This window comes from Zootoca vivipara, chromosome 1, assembly GCF_963506605.1.
Source record: "Zootoca vivipara chromosome 1, rZooViv1.1, whole genome shotgun sequence".
Classification (NCBI taxonomy): Eukaryota; Metazoa; Chordata; class Lepidosauria; order Squamata; family Lacertidae; genus Zootoca; species Zootoca vivipara.
In genome coordinates this window covers 64592687-64618944 of record NC_083276.1, presented here as the reverse complement: position 1 = coordinate 64618944, position 26258 = coordinate 64592687, and the positions used below count along the sequence as shown (strand labels likewise).

Sequence of the window (26258 nt, the reverse complement as noted above, 5' to 3'; positions counted from 1 at the left end):
TACACCATATTATTTTGCTACGCCATATATCTTACATTTTATAAAAGTCAATAAACTTGTTTTTTCCAGAGTAATTTATTGCTGGATGACAGAAATATGGTTAAAATTGGATCTTTTGCATGCAAAGCAGATGCCACTGAGCCACAGATCTTCCTGAACCAAAACACAGTGAACTGAAGAGGAACAAGAACTTTGTGGAATTCTGCTGCACCAGTTTTAAGGACCACAGGGTCGTTGTTGTTTTTAACCACATGCCACAATTACATGCAATCAATATTCACTTATTTCTCTGTTCCAAGTAGATGTGACTCTTGTAAAATAAAGTCTTACTAGCAATGCATCCACCTAGTTCTATAAGTCATCAGATTAAGCAGAAATTGAAAGAAAAGACGAGACAGGTTTGTAATGGCTTCTTTTAAACTGGCTTTTCAGCACTTCAGTGCTATGCAACTTGAAACAATCCAGTTCTTTTTGTTCATTTCTAAACAAAGAACCACTATTTGATAATGAGCTTTTCTCAAGGATACTTCACCATTTTATCCTGCTTTCAAATTTTTGCATTAGCAACTTCTACTTTCCTGGTAACAGAAATGTGCTTATGTGGAAAAAGTAGTCTTTGTTAGGGTTTTCCCCCACTTGTAATACATTCAACTTATTTTTCTGTTCATTCACTGCACATGTTATAAAACTATTTTGTACTGTTCATATCAAACTATGACTGTTAGCAAAATATTGGTAGCAAGTTTCCACATCACCAGACAAATGAAAATATGTTTCACTTGCATACAGAAATGCTGTCCAACCAGAGTGTCTATTGCAGTGTATTCCTAACGTTTTCATTCATCTTTAGGAATATTACACTACAGTTTGCACCTTTTAAAAAAACCTGCTACATGACTCAGAAATAAAAGAAACTAGCAACGTTTGGGGAATTCCTCCTAACATCACATCACAAATGCACTGTCACTGTGATTATTATGACTGGAAGTTATAGAAGACACTGTACAATCATGCAAGACAGGAAAGCAACTCACATTTTCTATCACAAGCTCAATCTGTTCCCCTAACCCAAACCTCTTCTCACATTAGAACTAAAAGTTTCAGAACTATCAGTTGGGACAGGGGGAACTTGCCAGATTGGCTAAAACATATACAGTAAGCACAAACTTAGAAGAGTCTGAACACTTACAATTGAAACCTGCATTCTATGTTACAACATACTGTACCCTAATACAAAATCAGATGCAAAAAAATGGGCTAAATGACACATTATTCTGTTATATTATTAAAGATAAGAAGATATTGGTCTAGTGTGAAACTGACTGGCAGCTCCATGTAAACTGCTTTATGTCTGTTTTTCATTGGTATGGGATACTGGCCACAATTAAGAACTGTTAACAGGTTCTCATATGCAGTGGGTTTTTTCTGGGGGGGATGCAGGGGTACGCATACCCCCTAAATGTTTTGTGAATATAAGTTTGGGCTCATTGAGGGGCAGTATTTCAATATGAGTAGGAAAATAAGAGTACCACTAAACATTTTTTTTAGGAAATAAACCACTGCTAACATGTAAAATGCATATTACACATAAACAAGTTTGTATTAACTCCAGTTTAGCAAGGGAAATCTATGAACCGAAGGAGCTCCCCTAAATGGATTTCTTTATTGTATCATAAGCCAGTTGTTCTCACACACATCCATTGAAGGGAACTTCTAACTAGCCCTTAGATCCAAATTAGGGCCAGTACATTTAACACCACTTGTAATTGTACAAGGTATTTTCTCCATTAAAAAAAATGTTAGAAGTTAACTAATAAGCACATTCAATCAGTCCAACTGAAAGAAAATTAAATGGGAATTAAGCAAAAGAAATAGTTCGCAACAACTTAATACACACTTATTTGAATGGGACTTAAGTGCACATCAAAGCACTTAAGTTGCAATAATGTTAGTGGAATCCAAACTGGTGTAGTTTTCTCAGGATTGCGCCCTATATAAGAATTCAGGTCATAACCTACCAGTAAAGATCACAGTCAATTATACTAGTGGTATTTGGGGCAGGGGGAAAGCTGTCAGTTTTACGTGCAGAGAAATCCTCCCAGACCCTACATAAGTTCAAGACTATTTAAGTAAGAAATTTCTGTCACTCCAACCCTATGGAGAAATAAAGCAAAACCTTACACCTTCCTTTATTTTATTTTATTTAATACAGCTAATCTTATCTGTATCTGCTAATCAAATACTGTATTCTATCTCTAGTGGTAAGTAAACCACCTTGGTTACCACAGAAGCAACCAGATGAGGGGATGGGGAAAGCTTTCTCATGCTCCTGATCGCTGAGCACTTCAACAATTAAATCGTTACTACTAAATAAATACTAAACACAATGGCCAGAATCGAAAGATATGTAAGACTAGACCCAGACACTTTAGACTTCTTCATGAATAGCATTCCCGCTAAGCCACATGTCAAGCTGCTTCTGAAACTGAAGGGAGTTTCAAAGCTGCATGCTCCAAAAATGGGCTTTATATAGTTCATAACTCCACTGATTATACCTCAAAGGAAACAGTCTGAACATTCCAGTCATAACCAAAGCATCATGGCTCAGCTAGAGAAGACCCAAATCCTGCAGGAAAAAAGTCCCATGAACTCCATCCTCATGGGATTGTGTCCACACAGATTCATACTACCATTCCTTGTTGTTCACAACTAAATACAGTACAGCATTGTTAAGTTTGATGCCACCCTGTAAGCTGCTACTACTTTCAAAACGGAAAATGGCAGGGAAATGAGTCCTGCCCCCTCCCCCGGAAAAATCACCAAGATACCAAGCATAAGAAATGTTATGCTGGAGAAAAATTTTTGTACTCTTATCAGCTCTGACACATCTATTCCCCCCCCCCAAAAAAAAATCCAAAAAGTAATTGTTTGAGGTAACAACAGCTTCTTTTCTCTGCAATGTAAAGCAGCTGATTTTGGGGAGGGGAAAGAGATGCGAGTCAACAAGAGGCAGCAAAGCACTCCTTCCAGCACTGTAGGCCACTTTGAAAACACAAGCTCAGAAACCCTCGTTTGTTATCTGACACACTTCACCAGCTACAGAAAACGACGGGGGGGGAGGGGGGGCAGCGCCTCGGAATTATTCTGTGCTAAAATATTTACAAGCCTCCAGGCGCCCTCTGAAAAAAATCAAATGCGAATCCCATGGCCACCGAAACAACGCTGAGGCATTGCAGTGAAGTGCAGCTGTTATGCAGAAGGCTGTTAACTTTTGTTTAAAATTGTGGGGAGAGGAGAGGCCGTGGGGGGGGAGAGATGGCCCCTTCTTCTGTGCAGCATCCCTCATTTCCATTCTAAGGCACTAGGAACCGGGCGCGAGCTTCCCCTCCTCGAGCACATCCCAGAAGAGTATTGTTTTTTATTATTTGGAACGAGATCGCCGATAACACAATGGCTGCAGCTGTAACGAAGCCCCCCCCCCCCCCGCCGCCGCTCACCCCCTGTTCTTCATTAAGCAATTCCTGCTCAGCCTCCCTTCACACACACACACCCGCGCCTCGGCCGGGTCTGAAGGCGCGCCGCTTACCTTGCTCCGCCTGGACCCGTTGGCAAAGGACTAAGAGCACCCCGAGGAGCATGGCAGCCTTGAAAAGGGGCCCTTTGGTGGCCGCGGCTGCCTCGGCGCTTCTCCGATCAGGGCATGGCGGCAGCGGGGGCGGCAGCAGCAGCAGCAGCCTGAGGCCAACGCTGGTAGCCCAAGCCCGCGAGATGCCTGCTGCAAAGAGTCCCCGCAGGCGCACGGGAAGCTCACACCTCAGGGTGCTGGTGCTGGTGGAAGCAGCAGCAGGCGCCACCGCCGCCTCGTCGCCGAGAGCCATTTGTGGGGCGGCTCAGATGGCACATCCCCGTCGAGGGTCCGGCGCCCCTCAGAGCCCACGGCTGCCCATCGAGGCGCGAGGCAGGTCACGAGCTCCCGCCGACGCCACCTGACAGCAGCAGCAGCAGCAGCAGGTGCAAAGGCTGCGGAGACGCCTCATGGAACCGCCCGTCGCCGCCGCTGCCGCCGGGCCCTTCCCGCCTCCCCGCCTAGCTGCGGGCGCCGGGGACGCCTCTGCCTGGCAACAAGAGACGCCGCCGAGGGGGCCTCCTCGCTCGGCCGCCCGCCGGTCCTCGTGCCTGACGGCTTCTTTCCCTCGCTCCGGGGCCGGAGTTGGGTTTGCAGCGCGCAGGGAGAGGGCGCCTCATCGACAAAGGAATCACGTAGCAGCAACACCCTCCGCCCCCTTCCCGCTCGTCGAGGGGCGGAGATGGCGGCGCTCCTAAGGCGAGGGGGACCTCTTCTGGGCTCCGGGCGCCCTTGCAGGGCCAGCGCGCACTCCTCTCCCTCTGGAGCGGGATTCCCGGGGGGGGGGGGGGCTGGCGGACCTCGGCGTGACCCACACCGCCGCCACGCCACCCACCGAGGGAGGTTCAAAGGGGGTCCCTCAAATGAGCGCCGGCATCGCTCTCTTACCTCTTTAAAAAAAGAATGGAGGCGGAGTGGAATCGCACCTTCCCACTCTTCGCACTAGGCATGGCAGTCTTTCCCTAATACCAGGGGCAATTATAGTGCCTGAAAACGGACTTGGGAGGCTTGTTTCATCAAAGCAGTTTTATTGATTTTATGCTGTTCAGAACCATGGTATCTTCTCTTAAGGTAGGCAGGATTTTTAAAGATTATTTATTTATTTATTTATTTTGCAAATGAAAAGAATTAATGAAAACCTCACCCTTAGACCACCACTGTCCTTCCCAACCAAAAACCCTTGACGCATGTAGAACAAAGGCGCTTGTCCCATTATGTTCTCACGGTGCCCATGAAGTCTGGAGTCACTGCATGAATGTTTCAGCACCCCAGAACTAACACTCTAGGAGTCCTCAACACCAAGTTTGAGACTATGCTAGTCTGAGATAGCAGAATCCCTCTCTGCCCCAGTTGCCAACACATGGTACAAATACTCAGCCCTGGAACTAGGCTGGAGATTAAATTCACTTATAAAGGTAAAAGGTAAAGGGACCCCTGACCATTAGATCCAGTCGCAGATGATTCTGGGGTTGTGGCACTCATCTTGCTTTACTAGCCGAGGGGGCTGGCGTACAGCTTCTGGGTCATGTGGCCAGCATGACTAAGCCGCTTCTGATGAACCATAGCAACGCACAGAAACGTCGTTTACCTTCCCACTGGAGCTGTACCTATTTATCTACTTGCACTTTGACATGCTTTTGAACTGCTAGGTTGGCAGGAGCTGGGACCGAGCAACGGGAGCTCACCCCAACACGGGGATTCGAACCGCTGACCTTCTGATCAGAAATCCCTAGGCTCAGTGGTTTAGACCACAGCGCCACCCGCGTTCTGTAAATTCACTTATAGACTGTAGCAAAAAACCCACACCTTCCCAATTTACGTTGGTGCTGATCCAAATACCTAGATGGTTGTGGCTGAGAAGTATTCATTCCACCTACGTAATACATTCAAAGTCAACTCTCTCCATGATCAGGTCCTAAATGACAGAGAGTTTATTCTTAAGCTACCTGACTTTAAGTAACAGCACCAGGGTGTCCAAAGTCAATTTGACAGAGTTACCAAGTTTACCATGGATGGAGATGGACCAAAGTTTGTGTATTGGACAATATAATTGTCTTCCCCTTATATAGCCATTTCATATCTCCCCTTTCCCCATAATCACTGTTATTGAGTATGTTTTTACCTCTGCATAGCCATCAGACACATTTCCCAAGCACATCATCACATCCAGACGCCCCTAGTGCAATATGCATGTACACGTGTGATTTCCATGCAATTCTAGGTATACTGGGGCAAATAAATATAAGCTACATAAGCTGGAGACCATGCTTGCTGATGCATTTGAGTGAGGAGTAAACATAGTTTAATAGGTTTGTAGCACCCTTGAAGACTCAGATTTTCTACTGGTGTGCTCTTATACCTGGCCTTACTTCTGAATATCCAGGTAGCCGTAGTGGGAAGGAGTGAGTGCTTTGTAGCACCTAAACCTGATGCCAGCTCCACCTTTCCTGAAGAAGAATCCAGCCACAGTTATACATGCTTTGTGCTCTACATGTGATGCTGATAAAAAAATTAAGTCTGAATCATGACTCTTGTTTTATACTGTAGTTTGGTTTGTGTATTCTTTAATATTATTACCCACCCTGAAGTCTTTTGACAAAGGTCAGGATATAAATGTTAAGCAAAGAAAACAAACAAACAAACAAACAAACAAATAGAGCTGCCTTTGATAATGCTGGGAAATTGCACTTGGTTCAGATAGTGGGTGCCAAGCAATTAACAGCAGTAAGACACATGAAGTGTATTAAACCTATAATCCTGGTTCCCCTGCAGGTTTCCAGTCCCAGTTAAGGGCTCTGGTTTTGACAAAGAAAGCCCTGAGTGGTATGGGTACATCACATTCTTCTGTGTGAATCTACCCACATACTTAGATCATTTATGTGCATCTTGCACTTTGGGCATGATATTTAAAATTAAGAGATTGGGCAGCCCCCCACCCAGTATTTTGGTTGCTCTTTAGACCTCCACACAGTGCAAAATTTGCAGAGGGATTTTAAGCACGTTTAGTTGGCTGCACTTGGAAACCCTTATGTAAGCAGTAACACTGTCTTAACATACAGATATTTGAAGAGCAGCCAGGGGGGTGTTAAGGGTGGGGCATGTGAGCAATGCATGTTCCTAGCTTTATACCTCATGGGGGGGGGCACGCGTGTGCACACATCCATCAGAGGGAGTCTATATGGGACTGGTTCTTTCCAGGGGTGTACTTACTCCTTTTTGTTCATTTTTAGGAACAACCCAGATGTTTCTGTACCATCCTCAAAGCCAGTCCCACATACATAAATGAAACATTATAGAGTGATCTTGGAGGTTACTGGGATCAGTGAGGCCATTCCTCCTGCCTTCCAGTGAGAACACTCACCTTGGCCTCCTCCTTGACTGTCTCTTTGGGAGAGGTAATGGTGTCAAGGATGATTCATTAATACTTTGCTTGGATTTTTTTTTTTTAATGAACCCATCGCTAATTACTGCTTGATATGCCAATGTTTGTTCCCAGTTTGTGCTGTCTCAAGAAAGATTACAGCAGATACATGTGCAGATTGGGAATGCTAATGGCTGGTGTACGATTTGTGTAAATATTCCTAGTTTTCTTTCATAATGCACGTTGAGTGTTTAAGCCTTGCTGCCCACATGGGCCCCACTTGTGCTGACTATATTATTACCAGGTACCATGTAAGGCTGTGGGTGCTGAGCGAGGAAGTACCATTTGGTCAATATATGTGTGCTCTCTGATTTCACCCCATAGCATACTACATTGTCTTTTGGTATCCACATTCAAACACTTGAAGAACTTGATATTCTTTAGGGTGCTGGTGTTCAGAAGCAGAAGGTGGAGTTATCCGGGGGGAATCTCAGTATATATAACCCAACTGCACATATATATACATGCAAATAATATAGATTTAGGGGGAGAAGATAGTTTGTTTTTCATGATACAGTCTTCTCAACAGAACTTCTATGCTCCTCATTGGGACTGTAAGAAGACACCTTTGAAACAAGAATGCTTGGGGAAATTGTAAGATATAGTCTGAAGACAAATTGACAACATCTTGCATTAATGAAATCTGCAGCCCTGTATGCAGTTCCTTTATAAGGAACCTTTTGTCACTGGATTATGACCATTTTGGAGGGTTACACTTCATAGAGCATAATATTGAGCCTGTTGCTAATGTATGTTATCTTAAAGGTATGTTCTAACTTTTGTAAGCTGTGCCCAGCCAAATCAACCTGTTTGCACAAGGACTTGTTTGTGCAACAGAATGTCCTATTCCTCCTCTCTCCTCCCCCCCCAAATCTGGTCCCTAGAACAGATCTGGAGGGTACACAGGAGGCAGAGAGGAAGGCAAATTTCCATTGCACAAATGGGACAATTTTGTGCGATACAACGCTGTCAGTGGTATGCAATTCTCATTCAGAGAAGACCTATTGATATTAATGGACCTAATGTGCATTAATTCCAGTGTACCTCGTCTCTGTAAAACCTAGTTGAATACCACCCTTTTTATTCTGATACTTGAATCAAATAAAAAATTAAAACCCTGTATTACAAATTCTCTATAATTCAGGCAGGGTAGGAAAATCAATGGGCAATCAAATGCTGGGGTGGGCAACCCTATTCTGTGCACCCCCCCCGTGCTGCCAATGGTGCTCTTTACCATTACTTCTACTTGAACAAAATGTGTGTTTCCTCAGGGGGGCAGCACCAGGATAACTCATTATTTTCCTCTATTGCAAAAGTGTGGAAGTGTCATAGTAATCTTGCTGAAACATTCAGGCAGAGCCCCCTGGTGGAATGCAATTCTATTACTTGAAATTTTAAATGCTTTTATTTATCAAATTTTATTAAGGCAACAAATGCCCATAGCATGAATTTAAAATTTTATGACATGCTGCAAAAGTACAATGTCAGATGATATTTCTTACATGCTGGATTTTGCAATTACTTTGGTATGCCAATGATTCAGCTACTGAAAATACAAAGATATCAAATGCAGCATGCCAACTTGTAAAAATTCTTGATTATCCTTTTAACCCCATTACATTGCAGATGAAGGGAGGGAATCCCTAGCATTCAAAAATACACATAGCTTGGAAGGAAAACATTTGTACAATTGGATGGATCAATCAGATGGAACAAAGAACAAAAAAGAACGCTGGGTTGGCCTAGTGAAAATGCCCTATTTGAGAAACCACAACCAATAATCAATGCATTGCTGTTTCCACATGGGCAAAGGACGTTTTTTTTATATAAAAAAAAATAGTAGTAGTAATGTACTGTGCTAAGCGGTAGCCTCAGATCAGGCTCCAACATCTTTGCTATGCTTTTCTGTTCAAAGCTCATACCAGCCTCAATAAAAGGAAACTTACTGGGGGGAATGTCTTGTCCAAAAGCATAATTAGCATCAATAGCATGGATCCAGCCCAATCGCCTTCTAAATCCAGCCTGCAGACAGTACGGGAATCAGTGTGTTTTTACATGAGTAGAATATATCCTTTTATTTAAAATACATCTCTGGGTGAATTGTGGGGCCTGCCTGGTGTTTTTACATGAGTAGAATGTGTGCTTTGATTTAAAATGCATCTCTGGGTTATTTGTGGGGCATAGGAATTCGTTCATTTTTCCCCCAAAATATAGTCCGGCTCCCCACAAGGTCTAAGGGACAGCCCCCTGCTGAAAAAGTTTGCTCACCTCTGAACAATAACTTGCTACTACCTGGAAATAGCACAAGGATTGGCAAGAGATCTCCTATTGCATTCTGCACATCAATTGCTTCATATCTTGGAGATATTTTCTTCAGCTATGTCCATGTCATTGGGGATGAGGGAATTTGCCCTAAGGAAACTAGTTATATTTTATATTCCATGGCAGTTTCACTTTGCTTCCATATTATACTGGGGATAGGCTATTGTTACTGCCTGCCTATTTCTCACCAACCAGTGCCCTTGTGAGGTAGGCTTTCAGCTACCTAGAACTAAAATGCACTTGGCACCACAAGGTATAATTATAATGTAACATCCACAGCAGCCTTAATAGAAATAAGAGCTGGCTATTCCTTCTCCCACTCCTGATGTTTTCATCATCCCTCATCAAAATTAGGAGCTTTGGCAAAAAATAATAATAGTGTAGCTGCTTTATCAATAAACTTTGTGGTTTTTAGCACAATGATTCTCTGCATGGGACTGGCATGAGCAGGTATTCTTTTCTATCAATTCCACATCAGACTGTCTGCTCCTCTAACATAGATCACATGTATTCCATGGACAATGGAAATAAATAATAATCTACTGGAGCATCGTGTCCCAATACATAATTAAGATGAAGGCTTTTCCCACCATTTGGCAACTTGTACAATCACTATTCCACAGGCATCTCAGAGGAACTACTTGTCAGAAAAGCTGCAATTTTCAATGAAGTCCAAAACCAATAGTTTCTGTTGACTGGCAAAAATGGAAGCTCAAGTGTTCTTGAAGGATTAGACCACTTCAGTCAAACTTCTGGGGGAAATCGCATCACTAAGATAAAGCTGGTGGCCTAAATCCCGTGAAACTGGAAATTTATATAAATGAGCCCTTGGGAGTTAGGGAAAAAAGATTGAAAAGCTTTTCAGTTATCACAATTTAATAAAAAATAAAAGCCGACAAGTTCCATTTGCTGCAATATATATTTTAATTCAAAGTGAATCTCGACAGTAATACACCATAAATTCTTATTTTGACACTCACCAAAATAGTCACCTGGAAAACCCGCTTTTTGTGACAAAGTACAGAAGACTTGGTCACATTTAAATCACTGAGAACTAGAGAGAAATACTATCGCAAACTGTAGGAAACATTACATCCATAAAAAATTTTCCCAGTCCTCTTATTGTAATATTGCACAGTGCAATTGCTACATGGCAAACTAGTGTAGCACAGAAATCAAGAACAAAAAAGCCACAAGTCTACAAATAATTGTTAAACTGTAACAGTTCAAACTTAGTAACCAAATCTATATTAGTTCTAAAACAAATCTTTCTACAGCTTGCAGTGTGATTTTAGCATTTACTGAACACAAACAAAGTTAAAATTAGCAGTAAATACAGAATATTTGAAAAATTAAAAAAAATAGTTAATACAGTAGTATATTTGATCAATAACACACCCTGAATTAAATTTAAAAACTGAATACAAGGGATTCATAAAAAAATTAAATTTCCAAATTAAAAAGAGTATGCAATTTTGTTATCATGCAGTGTTTTATTTAAAAGGCATCAGAAGAATAAGATGTATATGTGGGATTACTTTGACCATAGATTTACACCAATTTTTTGTCTGGACAGACCCTTAGCCCTCCTAAAGCCACAGCAACCATAAATAGATTATCCCACAGCTAAATTATTCCGCTGCAACCACAGTCAACATAACTGTTTTGCTGTGCAACTGCAGAGTATAGCCTGAGAGAGGGCAGAAGATCTAGTCCTTCACTGCAATGCTCATTGCAGAACTGGTTGTTGAGTACCACATTATGCTCAGTGTTGAGTGTGGCAGAACTTAATTTATCACTTCTGAAAAGTAAAAAATATTTGCTCTTTTGCAATATGCTAGGAGCCAGAGGCTACCTTTGGAGTATTACTGTTAGAAACGGTTCTATGTTTGATGATGATGATAATAATAAAAATAAAATAATAATAATAATTTATTATTTATACCCCGCCCATCTGGCTGGGTTTCCCCAGCCACTCTGGGCGGCTTCCAACAGAAAAATAAAACACAGTAATCTATTAAACATTAAAAGCCTCCCTGAACAGGGCTGCCTTCAGATGTCTTCTAAAAGTCTGGTAGTTGTTTTCCTCTTTGACATCTGTTGGAAGGGCGTTCCACAGGGCGGGCGCCACCACCGAGAAGGCCCTCTGCCTATTTCCCTGCAACTTGGCTTCTCGCAACATGGTGTTGCTTTCTCATTTGACATGGTGTAATGTATCAAGTACATTAGCTTTGTATCCCAAACACAATTTAAAACATAGTAAATACTCTACAGAGCAAGACAGATCCAAGTAAATTAAGAGAATACATTTTTATTTTTTTTTGGTGATAATTATAGAAAAGGTAAGCTAAATTCTGGTGCTCATGGCTCTTGATGTGTCCACTGCCAGCAATGGAGGTAAGCACCAAGAAATGCCATTCTCAACACCAAGGAGTTAACAGAAAAGAGGAATTTACTGAACCATAAACATTAAGGAACATGACAAAATCTGCTTGATTTTTTTCTTGATTCCATCTGCTTCAATATATGCTGAAAAGGTTCCAAATTAGATCACGTTATTCTTGTCTTTATTTGATATTTGATATTTATTTGTATTTCTACAAAACACATAAAACTGTTTATGAAAAACCCAGAATACTCCTTTAGTGTGCCCAAGAGCATGTCAGCACTCAGTGGGACTTGTCACTCTTTTCATCTGAACAGCAACTCTCCCATGCCATTATCACAAAGCTGGGTTTTAAGCTTTTCCAACTTTCAGAAGTGATTTTTGTTTTTTTGGTACATGACACGCAGCGCTTTTTTTAAAAGCCCCACCTGGTCATGCAAAGCTGCAGCTTTCTGACTGTGGCCTAAGAGTTGTGAGAAAGGGTTAGGGTTTATTTCCATATTCAGCCATTAAATTGTACTGCTGGTTTTGGTTTTTGTCAACTAATACTGCTGTATTTCAGTCCTGAAAAGTAAATCAAATGTAGGCACATTTTTTCCACTTAGACATTCATTAAATAAAACACTGCTTGTGTTAATGGAACAAAGAAAAACTCTATCAGCTGTTAGACTGCTGAGGCTGCAATCCTCACACTTTCCTAGAAGTAAGGCCCACTGAACTTTGTGGGATTTACTTTTAAGTAAACATGCCTAGGATTGTGCTTGAGAGAAACCCTTTGCACTCCTATTCCAGTCTATGCTGCAATAACTGTATTCCAGAATCTTTGTTTATATATATAAAAAAGTTAAGTCAAGCCACCAAGATAGTTTTCTTAAGTGTCTACACAATGTCAATATGAACACATAAAAATTAAATTACATGGATACACCCATTTATATGCAATGATAGTTAATGGAGATAAAATACTGATGCAAATAACACACCCCAAAATAACATATCCAATTGTTTTCCATCATTTACAATATAGTAGTTACAACACTCCAAACATGAAAGCAAACAAAAACAAAATCAACCCCATACTTCCATTTCATGTCATTAGACTTATACAGAAATTAGAAGGGTAAGAACTAGTTAAATCACCTAATTTCACAGCTATCTGAAGTGGCAATCATTATATAGCAGCTTATCTATGATACATTCAAGATAGATGATACAATTTATTACTTGCCTCATAAGCTAAAACACAACCTCACTTTAATACCCTCCTTTAAAAACCCATCCCTATCACTACACTTGAGGTGTATGAAAAAAGTAGCTACCTTTTAATAGGAAATGGATGATTAAGTCTTTGGTGCTGCAAAAGCAATCTTATTTGAACAAGAACAAAAACACACACAGAGAGAGAGAGAGAAATGATGCACTTCCTAGAGGGGAAAATGCATGTAATTTGTTGTCCCTGACGGAATGTCTTAAATAAGAAAATAACCCCACCCCAAAAAAAGGCTAGAACAAATACTAGAATGTAAAAAGGCTAAAATCTCTCCCATGCATAAATGAAAAATTGCACACAAAGTACTCACACCTTTTCAAGCTTCAATAGTAAATATTCTGCTACTATTTATTAAATACTGCATGGTTTGCTCAAGCTAAGATGAAACCACAGCATGAATCAATGAGCATTTTGCTTTCATAATCTAGCCAAGTCATGCCTACTGCACCTCTAACAGGTTATTAAAATCCAGTTGGACTTAAACACTTTGAAAATAAACTACTTAGATTGTATTGCAGTTCCACTGAACAGTATAAAACACCATTTTTTTTATTCAACAGCTACTGAATCAACTTTTCCTATGAACTACAAACTGCTTTCCATGAAGCTGATCATTCGGGGGAAGTATTAGACAGCAGAATTCAGCTACAGCAAAACATGCTGTCCCCTAGATAAAGAAATCACAACCTATACTAAAATCATACCACACACAAATAAAAAAAGAAAGAGAGCGCGCATAACTCTATGAAATAATCAACAAAACTGAATGTTAAGTGCAGTCCTCAACATTTATAATATAGTAACATTAACAACCTCAAATATTTAAGGCACTATGTGTGGGAACAGTTTACAATGCAGCTGAGATTATTAGGACACCAACATTTAAGAGCAAATTTCTAGGCAACTTTGTTTTTGCCCATGCAAAGGACACATGCAAGTGAAGAACAGCTCAACCTTTTTTAGATAAGTGACTCGACACTGAACACCAAGATACATAATACAAACAAGTTACTCATACATGATACTGATGACACATGTGCATCTGTTGCTCTAAATCTGTACACTCAATGGCTTCCCAAATGTAGACATGTCTCGCACTAGTTAGAAGGCAATTTTATAAAAAATAGTAGGAGCAAAACTGGATTTCTGCTCCCATAAGTCACCTGTCTGGAGTTACTCTATAAGAAGATAACATGACTAAAGACAAATTTATACCAAATGTGCAAAAACACATTAAAAGTGAGTTAAAGCTCAAGGTTGTTTAAATTGCACCCAAGTCTAACATGATTAAAAAAAATATCTTTTTGTTGTGCCATGGCTAATATTTATTAAATACCATGTTTTCCTCTCAAATCACATGTATGTATCACTGAGCTCTGTCAGCGTACTTGAGTTCTCACATAAACGGATACTGGCTGAGTTTCGTTGGACTCAATGGAAATCCTGTGTAAGCAGGTGATGCAATGTAAGAATGCGGTGGGAAAATTGGTTTGTACTGAGTCTGGTGGATGGTTGGGGAAGGTAGCAGTCGGGGATTTATGCCCACTGGGACCTGGTGAACTATGCCACCGTGATGAGAGATACTGTAAGTGGGATGCTGTAAGATCGGTCTTGAGGTACATGGTGAGGCTAGGATGTGGGCAACGGGAGCAGCTGTCGTGAGGGGCACAGATGACGGATACGGCAGAATAGCAGGCTGTCCTCCAAGATGTGTACTTCCAGCCAAATGTGCATGGACTGAGGTATGAGTGGGACTTCCATGTTGAAGGGAGAATGCATGACTGGAAACATTAGCAGGGATATATGCCTGCTGTCTCCAATGACCACAGTTTCCATTCCACTCCTGAGACCCAGATCCAAAGTGTTGAACCTGTCTCAAGAGAAACTGCAGTTAAATTCAAGCAGCAAATACAAGATTCCCCCCATCTCCAGAGTGGACCGCTATCACATCTAAACAATCTTTCCTCTGTTCCCACCAACGCTTCCTTGAAACATCTTTGGGGATGGGCTTCCTCCACCTCCTTGCAGTCATATATGCCCACCACCCCACAATCATAAGAACTACGCTGCTGGATCAAACCAAGGGGTCGTCTGGTTTGGCATTTTGTTCCCATAAATGGTCTTCAACTGGTGGGACGGGACCATACTTGTGGGTCACAGCCTGACCCAAGATGGGTCACACAACAGGAGCACCATGCAAATATATGGTAAAAGGTTAAGAAATGGGTCCCCAAATGCATGTTTGGGTTGGAAGTGGGTCCTGGGTATGAAAAGCTTGAAGACACTTGGGCTACCTGCTTCTGAGATTAGAAGCAAGGCACGAGGAAAAGCATCCTCAGTTTGTCCCCACCATCTGGTACTCAGAGGTGTATCATCTCTGAATATAGAGTATATAGAGTTTCCATCTAGCTAGGATTAGAATAGCCTGACGGAATGATCCACCTTGAATTTGTCCATTCCTTTTTAAAGCCATGCAAATTAGTGTTGGTCAACATGTACTGCAGCAATTACAGCTCCTAATTTAAATATGTGTTGACCTGGATCCAGAGTTTCTTTGATCATAGAATATTGCCACTGAGGGGGAGGGAGCAGACAATTTTCACTTATGTCTGTCCCTCTAGAGCCCTCTGAAAAGCTACCCTAGAGGGTTGGAGGACCCTCTAGAACCATGTGAGAGGTGGCACTGGAGGCTCTAGGGGAAGGAGAAATTGGAAAATTGCTTCCCTCCTTCTTCCCCCGAACAGAAGCCCTCACTAAATCACAGTGCTGTCTGTGAATAGAAGGAGCCCTTTCATTTGCAAAAGGGACCTTGATCCAAATCCATTGTGTGCAGTCGTGTTTTTTCTCCTATTCTGAACCTGGTGACCCCAAAATCCTCATACTGTGACAGGAAAAACAGCCTATCTTCTGTTCCTCCCCTTTTTATAATGTTGGGACTGGTGGAAGGTGGAAAACAAAATAGTTCTGGCAACTGGGAATTAGACAAGACCTCTCATGTGAATGGCTTGAGAGCCAACAGTTAATGTCCCCTATTATAAGAACAATTTATAGACTATGATGTATATCATTATGAATTAAGAAGCTCAAAGCTTTTTATATCATTATTGATCACATTCTCCGACACTGGATATGCAACTGGAGAGGCAGTTCAGAATACCTTCAGGTAAATTTGACTATATTAGTTTTGAAGTTTCTCTCTTGAACCCTGCCCCTTAAAACTAATCTATATGTAACATCACAAATGATATTGTGCACACCTATATATGGAAATACAATGAGAGAATTTCCACCACATTTTTTCAATGGAATCTACAAACTCATGAATATATGAATAACCAATTTCTAAGTTATGGTTCTCAATATAGTCATAAGACTTTTAGAAAACTTATCTATGAGTCTAAAACAAGCACACGTAAGTCACAAATTTTGTAGCATAAAACACAAATGAACGCATGAATAAACCAGATCCACACTGATCCAAAGCACCAGCAAATATGCTTAAACAAAACTAAACTTACTGGGTAACACTTAGACATTGGCCCACTTTCACATTCAAATGAACCATACTGTGTGTGTGTGTGTGTGTGTGTGTTCTCCTACACAACTATGGTGTAAGTGTATGCATGTTTGTATGTCCCAATGTAAATACCACAACTATGCAAGTAGGGCAAATCACACAACTCCCACTTATCCATGCCATTGTGGTCATGTCACATACACTGCGGACTTTCAAAGTATTGCCAGAGCCAGTATTTGAATTAAATTAACTTTTCTCAATGGCTTTGTCTAATGCCTCTTTCTTGTTTAAGAAAAAAAACATAACTATGAAGAAGCAGCTCCTACACAACTTTTTGATGGAATCCAAGAAAGCACTAAGGCAAACGTTCTGTCAGCGTAAACATTTCTGCTTGGGAAATGGGAAGTTATAGCCCTCCCCTCACACCCTCCAAATCTGTTTCTATCTCTCTGGAACAGACTCGGTGAGGACATGGGCCTACACAGGTGGAAAAGGGGGGAAATCCCATTATGAAATGCTTGCACTGACAGGACTCATTAACAGAATATCGCCCAAAATGTAGGTGTAGATACAATTTTTTGCTGTATGCTTAACCACTCGCAACATTCACAGAAAATACCACTGTACGAGTCCTCAGTGTTATCTGGTGTGTAAAAGGTATCCTCAGGAAAGCATCTACAGAAGAGTGGCAGCCCCTTAGATAGGTAGGTTCAAAGCCATTTAGAACTTTAGGTCCAAACCAGAATCTTGTGTTATGCTAGAAAAGAAATAGAGTGTCAAATGCAGACCCTGGAAGATTGATGTCATATGTTTGTAGTGGTATATACTCCATCATCAGGAAATGGGATATCAAATTATGTATGAACTGCAGTCGCTATTTAGTCTTCAAGGAAGCCCAATATACTGCATGTTAATTGTCTCTACCTGATATCTCAACCAGTCTGAAAGTTTCTCTTTGGTTAATTTGATTAAAATTATAGTTTGCAAAGGTCAGTATGAAAGATAGATGAAGTAGTGGGGATGGGTTTGAGTCATGTGTGTGCAGTAGATTTCAACATAAAATCCAAATGTCTGAACCAATAAAAACACCTCTACATTACTTTATTTACATACATACCTGACTGAGGTTTGAGTGCTGCTGATGGAATGCTGATATCAATTTTCGTTGACGATTGCCCAAGCCAGAAGCATGGTTTGTTTTGATACGGGCAGATCGGCGTTTAACCAATGGTTGACAGGTGGTAACTAGCAAAATATGAAAATATCAACATAGGATACAACAGGGTTGCTTCTAATGTTTTCCCTTTATTCATCTTAATTGTACAACATTAGAACATTCAAGGGAAGAGAGACTAAACCACACACACACACACACACACACACACACACACACACACACACACACACACCCCACCCATTATTATTGGTTTTTTTTGGGGGGAAGCACCTCAAAACATCCCTCCTAGCCTGCAGCCTGGGGGGATTCAGGCAGAGGAAGAAATTGTTGAAAGCCACAGGGCGAAATCTTGCATGGCAGGAGCAGGAGGTGCAGAACCAGGCAGAGATGGCAGTCAATGAAAATTGGACACAAATACTTGCAAGTTTGTCTATGCATAGATTTCAGTGACTCACTCCTCTGCCTGAAGACCCCACCCCACAGTCCATACTATTCAAATCAGTCTCTCCTAAAGAGGGTTTTTGAGGATATGGGAGAAGAGACAGAAATGATGTTACCCAGGTGGCCCTCCATTCATGGAATCTCTGCATGCAACATTGAACAAAATGTGGCCAGCATAGAAAACAAATAAGCACCAATTACCTGCATTTGTAATTTGCTCATCTGCATTTAACCTGTTCTCTATCCTCATTGGTGGCACCACAGTACAAACAGCTGGTTTGGCTTCCAAGTTAGCTGAGGTTCTTGTTTCTGGGTTATCATTAGTGTCTTCTGCAAAACTATTTTCTAGGAATGGACTGTCGTGGCCTGAAGACTCTGAACTGGGAGAACCATCCACAGTGTCACTTTCTTGTTCATCATCTGACATACTACAGAAATAACGTAAAGCACCATTATGAAGGGTACATCACATTCATTCCTTTTGCAGCACAACATCCAAAAACAAAACAAAACAAAAACAGGAAAAATTAGATTTAAACAGGAGAGTTGAGGTTCTTGACTCTAAACTTCCAGCTTTCCAAAATCAATCCAAGTTTCATTCTATAAACAAACTACTAGGGGAAGTGTGGACATCTTCAAAAAAAACAGAGCTTCAGATCTGTACATAAAATGCACCTTTCCCCAAGAAATCAACCAATACTTATGAATGGAGATACTGCACTCTTATCCCAATTCACTCTCCCCAAGACCACTTTTCACTAGTCACTGGTTTTAAGCAACTATTAAGTTTTTATTACTATGGTAAAAGGCAGGCAGAATGTGTATTTAGTTTTGTTTATTGTTTTCTCTTGTTGCTGATGGTTTTGGTTACAGTTAAGATTTCTTTTGGGGGGCTGGATGTTTCATACTGCTAGATTTAGTCTTGTTTGGAAAGTACTGTTGATATTTTACTCCATAATTATTGAAGCAACCTTGAGAGTTTTACCCCTAAATTCAGACTATAAATGTTTTAAAATGAAATAAACTAACAGTAAAATAAATGTCAGCCCTGATCCACCAATTTGACTGCTAGCCGATTTCTGGTGGCACTCACACCAGAAAAGACTTTAATTCTGCCAGCAGAGCACACCTAGGGGAAGGGAAGTAGATGCCCCCAACCAAAACACAGGTAGTGTCCATGTACACTCTACCTACCAGCATTCAGATGGCAGCAACCCTGTTGCAGACCCCAATGAAGCTGCAGCTTCATTCCCATTTATTATCCATTCTAGTGACTGTGACATCACTCTAAAGCAAAATTGACTTCATTTACCCTAAGTGATGTCATGTAGCAAAATCTGAATAGCTGCATATCTATGTTACTGTTGCTAGGTAGGAAAGGGTTATCTTTCAAATAAAAAGTGGCACCAATTCTGTAGCCGATTAGAACTACAAACCAAGTTAAAAAATGTTAGCTTGGGGGGGGGACTCTTTAATCTAACAATTGGAGGTGGTGAAGCCCCTTTTGCATGTCAAAAATATTCACTGGAGGACATCTGGCTCAGCCCTAGCAATTCCTTTCATCTTTTTAATTAGGGCTGTGTAGTTGTCATGGCAATCGTTGTCAGGGCAGCAAGGTAATTTTATAAAGGATCTTTAAAATAATCACAAATCCATGACTTTCACAACTGTACAGAGCTGCTCATTTGAGTTCGCTCTGCAATACTTAATTATTTAACTCAACAATGGATTTAAATTTATACCCGAGAATTAGTGACGCAATTGAGCTATCACCATTAGATTCCGAGAGAACCATAGAACCAGTTGGGTGTACAGTAATAGAAAGGTGCTGTTGACCATATCTTTAAGATTCATTATTATCTATCTTCAGAAATGATACAATCGGCATAACCAATCATTACATATCAGGAAGGTACCATCTCTATTGCTTTTCCCCACTGTCTATGGAAGACCTTCCTTTTTAAACAAGCCTTTAAAAAATATAGATCTCTATCACCATCTATATTTGTATTGGATTTGTAATTGTTTTTACATATGGAATGGTTTTATTTTTGATATTTTTTACTGTAAAATCACCTAACAGATATTTGATGGGAAATGATTTATAATAAATAAATATCCAAACAGTTATGTTAACATAATTATCAAAACTTTACAAGAAGGCTAACAGTGACAGGCCATATCCAGCCTGCTAAGGCTCGTCCTTCAGGAAGCTTTATTACCCTAACCCTTGTTCCAAAAAATCCAGTGCACAGAAGCATTGTCACATATACAGAGAGAAACCTCTATTCAGTCAAAACATTATACTATGTAACCTATGCTTAAGAATGCTTCCAGAAATAGGTTTTAGAAATGGGATTCTGGGGTCCTATTGCCACACAGGGACATCAAACCCAGTTATGTACATTTCTTACCTGTTGGGTCTTTTGCAAGGGGATGGACTGGACTGTTCAGAAGAACTAGAGCTCAAAGTGCTGTCAGGACTGCTTAATGAACACACACGGTCAATATTTAGCGTACTCTGGCAAGCTTCACAATCTAGGTTCCCTTTACATCTGAAATGCAAACATACATAAATAAAACATTCATCCTGCACACTTCTCACTAAACATCGATTGCAACTTCTAGCTGTGTTGATTTAGTGCCAACTGTGTGCTAAGCTATACTACAGACTGAAAGCTGTGAAACTCAAAGAGGTGTAACAACCTGCCGCTAGAAGTGGCAGCCATGTTCCAAGTGATTTAAGCTGATTCAAGTGAATGTACTGGTGCTGTATATTTAGGAAGTTCCTCTTACTATCACCAAAACACCGACTCTCCAGCACAACCCTGAGGGAAATTGAAGTTAAAATAAGCCCAACGCTACTACTTACTCTGCAAATGAATGCCTTTGTGCCACATCATCTTCATCTGTGTCACTGCTGATGGTGATCACACTGACTGGTGGACTTGGGGAATCTGCAATAATGATAGCCTGTCGCTGTTTGTTTGAAACAGATGAATCAGGGTCCTGCCTGACGGGCGGTTTGCAACAGTTGCTTTCCTGACCAACCGAGTTACAATTGTCCTGTGTTTCTACACAGCTTAGCTTCTCATCAGCCTTTCCATTGCTTATCTTTGGAGACACAAATGCTGAATTTTGGATATTGGTATTTTGTAACACGTTACTCCTGCAAAGAAGACATTTATTTAGACATGTCATAAAGATGTTCTTTATCAAACAAATGTAGCAACTTTACTTCACCCTCCCCAAATTGACTCAAACTAGAACATAAGACTTTGAAACAGCAATGAAAATAAATCAACGCATGAAACATAAAACAATGAACATACAGGTAACACTGTAAATGTTGTTTTCCAGAGCAATCATGGAAAACGTTTCAGGTAACTATTGCATATCACAAGCAGGGTTGTTCAGATGCTGCAATGCAAGGTTCAAAGTTGGATTTACCAATGAAATGTAGTACAATACGCTGAAGATACCATTCTCTTAAAAAGGAAAGAAGAAATGAAGAAATGCTGGCTTGGACACCATAAACATTTTTGAATCAGATTCAAAATCCACTGAAATCATCAGGAATTGTGTTCACTGACTTCAGGGGATATGAATCAGGGGTTACTTAACATAGTTCACCAGTGTAACTGTCCTTCCCGGTCTTACGTTTCTCCATTACTGAAATGTCCCATACCTTTGTAAATAACTTCTGTAGTGATGGGGCACATTTTCTCCACAGAGCACTTAAAGTGTTTCTTGCTGCCAGCAAAAGAAAGACTATTCTTAATACTATTCTAAGTCATATTATGACTATTATACAATGTCTCTATTTTCAATAGTCCAAATTCTACAATTCCTCATGCACATGAGTCTAGGAACTGCTAACTGCGTCTACCTGCAATTCTTAAATAACCAAACCAAAGTCTATTTCTGCAGATAAATATAGTCAAAGCCACTTTTGTCACAAGAAGAGAGAAGATCAAAGGGCAGCAAATGCTACTTTACATTATTTCCCATTTTGTTACCATCCCTTGGTTTTAACTGGTAGGCTTCTGATCAATTTGAACTGTAACACAGTATTTAATGTTTAAAGAAATAAATGTTCTAAACAAACTAGTTTGAAGTGTAACACCTTGGTGAGCATGCAGCATTCATAAATATACAGCCCCCTTTAAAAGGGATTTTGAAAGAATGATTATTATTTTTTACATCTAAATGATCCACAGACACCATATAAAACCAACCTGTTCTGGCATACTTTATTTCTCTTGGTTGGTGTGGGCTGAGGCCAGACTACATGTGCAATGCCCACACTGATTGGTTGAGGAGCAGATAAAGTTATTTGATTGGTTAACAGAGACTGTGTCATCACCGAGTTGTAATGGTTGCCATGCGGAATCATCTTCCTAGGGAAAACAGAGAAAAATACAAGATTATTAAAATATAGCAGAGTTGCGTACTTCATTTTTCAAGCACAAAATCAAAATACTGTTTTGACGTACCCCCAGTCTCCAAGTCTCTGCGGGCCAGCCACAGAATCAGAAGCTAGTGTTGTAGGAGGAGCCACAGGGGTCACTTGCTGCCATGTTGGAAGCAGTATCTGTTGTGTTCGGTTAGACCAGGTCTGTTGTAAACATATAAGCTGTTATGAATAACTACATTCAATAGGTTTAGTATCCTTTTTTCAAGTTAGGCCGCTGGTCCATTTAGCCCGCAGCAGCTCTCTGACGACTCTGATAACAGATCTTATCAGTCCATCTGCCCAAAGGTCCTTTTACATGCTAATGCCAAGATAGATTACATGCAAAGCATTTGGGCCTGTCACTAATCTACAGTCCCTCTCAACTGATGTGATACTACTTCAAAATCTGTCAAACTAACTAATATTTATGACTCTGAAAATGTGAAACCTCTGAAAATGTGAAACAACATACAGCATCAAACAACATACCTGAGAAAGGACTCCTCTTATCTGGAGTGGCTGTAGGGTTGGGGCCTGTGTGACCAACGGCACTGCATTATCAACTCTTACAGAGTAACCATTGGGCTTCCCATGATTAGCATGAATTCCTAATTCACAAATATGAAAAGGGGAGTTAAGATTGAATCCAAATTAATAAAAGGTTAGCATATAGAATTCATTTCTGAGCCTGATGCAAACTTTGCTCAGGGAAATATTGCTCAGTCCAGTTATCACCCGGCGCCAAACCTGCAATCGCTTCTGACCTGATTGCTAAATCATAATCTAGCAATGAGAAGCATCCCCCAAAACTCCTCACTCTCCTCATTTCTCCTTCTACACCAGGCACCCCCAAACTGCGGCCCTCCAGATGTTTTGGCCTACAACTCCCATGATCCCTAGTTAACAGGACCAGTGGTCAGGGATGATGGGAATTGTAGTCCAAAACATCTGGAAGGCCGAAGTTTGGGGATGCCTGTTCTACACCATGGCCAAGATGGGACTGAAGCAGCCAGGCTCAAATCTGCTGCAGGCCAACCACAGAATCAGAGGATAAGGCTGTAGAGGAACACAGGGGCTACTTGCTTCCATGCTGTTTCTATCAGAAATGGGCACCAATAACGCGAGTGCCAGCATGCCACAAATTAACCAAACCTGAAACACTTCATTTAAGATGCAGTGTAGCATTCAGCACAAGAAAGGTATCCTAGCCAGAAAAATTATTAAATAGTCTGTGTCGCCTATGTGAAATAAGCCCTTCAATCATCAGATGTATCCTTTTTAGTTCTGGGATTAAGCAGAGAACATATGTTGCAACCCTTTCGCATCAAGTCCTTTTAGACAGAGGAGTCGTAGCGTATACTTGGCGTTTAAAGAAATTCCACAAAGTCTGCACTGTTTTAGCCCTACATTCCTAAATGCGATTTTTAAAAATAAAGATGCTTAACATAAATTATATCAAGGAAGTAAAAGTAAAAGTGAATCTTAAGCAAAAAGGGCAGACAGACTACAGAAGGATCCATATTAGGAAACATGACCCAGACAGTAACCACCAAGGCTACAAAGAGGGAACACTGAGAGGCCCACAGTGCTTCTAGATTTTTACCATGTAAAGTAAGATTAACGCTGAATAAGTGTAGGCTAGGAATTCCAACAGGTATTCTCAACAATAATATGACAAGTCATGCATGAGGTCCATGTGATTATTTTGGTTCACTGGAAGGAAGTGCAGTGGGAATTAGGTACAAAAGTGAGGAAATTTGCCTCAAAATGCAATAATATGACTCCACTATCACCTTTAAATTTCATCTTCTTGAAAATACTTGACCACTAGAGTACTCAATGTTATCAGATCATCCAAGGAAAACGGAAAACCTGAAGTAAAATCTTGGTTAATTGTAGTAGGTTTTATCAATAGCCTGAATTGACGATTCTTTGAACTACCAAGTGAATATCTAATTTTATATCACGTGTCATTTTAATTGCCTCATACCTTGGAGAGTAGGAGGGCATATAATCAGTGTTTGTTGAAAAGCATCATTGCAACCAAATTGAGCCGTTCCTGCCTGCAGTGGTATTCCATGGTGCATAACTGAATGAGCAGATCCTGCTAATGCCTGAAAATCATAGGTATATTATCAGTTAACAAAATTACTGCCACAATTTTCACATGCATTTTTTTTAAAAAAAAAAATCTCAAGCTATAATGTTGCATGAGGATTATGATGTTCATGCTTTTGCATGCAGCAAAAGCAAATCCTAATACTGTATATGAAGATCATTTTTATAGTACATGCCAGCACACTGAATATTTCACCACATGGGGGCACTGCAACAAAGGATTTCTTGAACAGAAAACCTTTGGCTTTATTTTGTGAAAATGTCTTCCAAGAGAACTACCGGTACTAGAAAAGGAAGGTAACTCATCTTGAAGAGCTTGTTCTCCACGGTTCTCTACCAGGCTGGCATTTAAAGCCACAACAGAAGCCTCCTCTCCTGGCCCATGTGGACAAGAGAGCAAGATAAATGCTAAGAGTGCCATAACAAAGCCTCAAGGCACTCCTGGATTCCCAATTATTTATTCTCCCATAACACAATTCCAGACTCTGAAGAGCATCAAGCATAACAAATAGCAGCAAAAACAAGAAACATGGATGCCTCAGTTACCAACTTAGCTTCCACGTCTTTACGCATTAGGAGATTGGTATGATTCTGACATAGTAGCATTTGCATTCCACCATATCCAAAGCCACTGTGTGCAAAAACTATGAAGAGCTTATTGGCACTTTTTAAAACTTAACAATTTTTATTGTGCAATGAGCTTCTGTAGCTAGTCTACTGCCTAATACAGTGGAGCCTCGGGTTACGATGCCTCCGGCATACATCACCCTCGGCTTAAGACCGGCGCAAACCCGGAAGTACCGATACGGGTTACTTCTGGGTTCGCGTACTCACAGAAGAGCTAAATCGCGCGTGTGCAGATGTGACGCTTTGGGTTGCGTCGCTTTCGGGTTGTGGCGGGGCCTCCGGAATGGATCCCCGCCATAACCCAAGGTTCCACTTTATGCATGAGATGGACAGTGAATATGTTAATTTATCTTCTGTTTTGGATACATGATTTCTACCTCACCTTTTGATTCAGAAGTATGTCATGTGCAACAACATTGGCCAAACCATAAAAACCATTCCCTTAAAACCAGATACAGCTTTATTCCCCCTCTTAGAATGGCCTGCCCCCTTTCAATGACTTGAGATAAGCCCCCCCCTTTCATTATCTTGCAGTGATCTAAACTCTGGGATGAGGGTGGAAGTGAATAGGAGACCCAAAGTGAAATCAAAGGTACTTACCTGACTTCGTACTGCACCAATCTTGGCAAAATTAGCTGAGAGATTTGGTGCATTACCTGAAGCAATTGGTCTCAGGTGCACTGTTTTATTGCGATTATTTGTATCATATGAATTTGATCGGTACTTGCAAATGTCCATGATATGAAAACAGGATTTCACTCTGATGGCAAAGAGAAGAATGAATGAATTGTGAGGAAAGTATATTACAGCCACCACAAAAACTCACTATAACAATCATGGGACTGGCCCAGACTATTTTCCTTAGAGACTAAACAGGTTGAAACCTCAGTCTCGGTTG

The 26258-nt window shown here is 40.7% G+C and overlaps 2 protein-coding genes across 8 annotated transcripts in view; both read right to left on the bottom strand.

Moving 5' to 3' along the window:
- Positions 1-4236, bottom strand: part of KIAA1549L (KIAA1549 like) — a 148907-nt gene extending 144671 nt beyond the window's left edge. For both annotated transcript variants that reach the window (XM_060275441.1, XM_060275442.1), the window contains exon 1: positions 3587-4236. In XM_060275441.1, coding sequence (XP_060131424.1) covers positions 3587-3878 — 292 coding nt within the window. In that variant the 5' untranslated portion in view covers positions 3879-4236. The remainder of the gene's footprint in view (positions 1-3586) is intronic.
- A 6037-nt stretch (positions 4237-10273) lies between these two features.
- The window catches only part of HIPK3 (homeodomain interacting protein kinase 3), a 62659-nt gene continuing 46674 nt past the window's right edge, over positions 10274-26258 (bottom strand). For 4 of the 6 annotated variants that reach the window (XM_035118306.2, XM_035118314.2, XM_035118341.2 and 1 more), the window contains exons 7-17: positions 25961-26120; positions 24606-24729; positions 23105-23223; positions 22656-22777; positions 22398-22559; positions 21032-21328; positions 20574-20714; positions 18361-18587; positions 17659-17786; positions 17161-17298; positions 10274-14894 (exon numbers count right to left, since the gene is read on the bottom strand). In XM_035118306.2, the coding sequence (XP_034974197.1) occupies positions 14421-14894; positions 17161-17298; positions 17659-17786; positions 18361-18587; positions 20574-20714; positions 21032-21328; positions 22398-22559; positions 22656-22777; positions 23105-23223; positions 24606-24729; positions 25961-26120 (2092 nt within the window). In that variant the 3' untranslated portion in view covers positions 10274-14420. The remainder of the gene's footprint in view (positions 14895-17160; positions 17299-17658; positions 17787-18360; positions 18588-20573; positions 20715-21031; positions 21329-22397; positions 22560-22655; positions 22778-23104; positions 23224-24605; positions 24730-25960; positions 26121-26258) is intronic. The other 2 variants (XM_035118350.2, XM_035118360.2) reach the window with 2 other exon arrangements.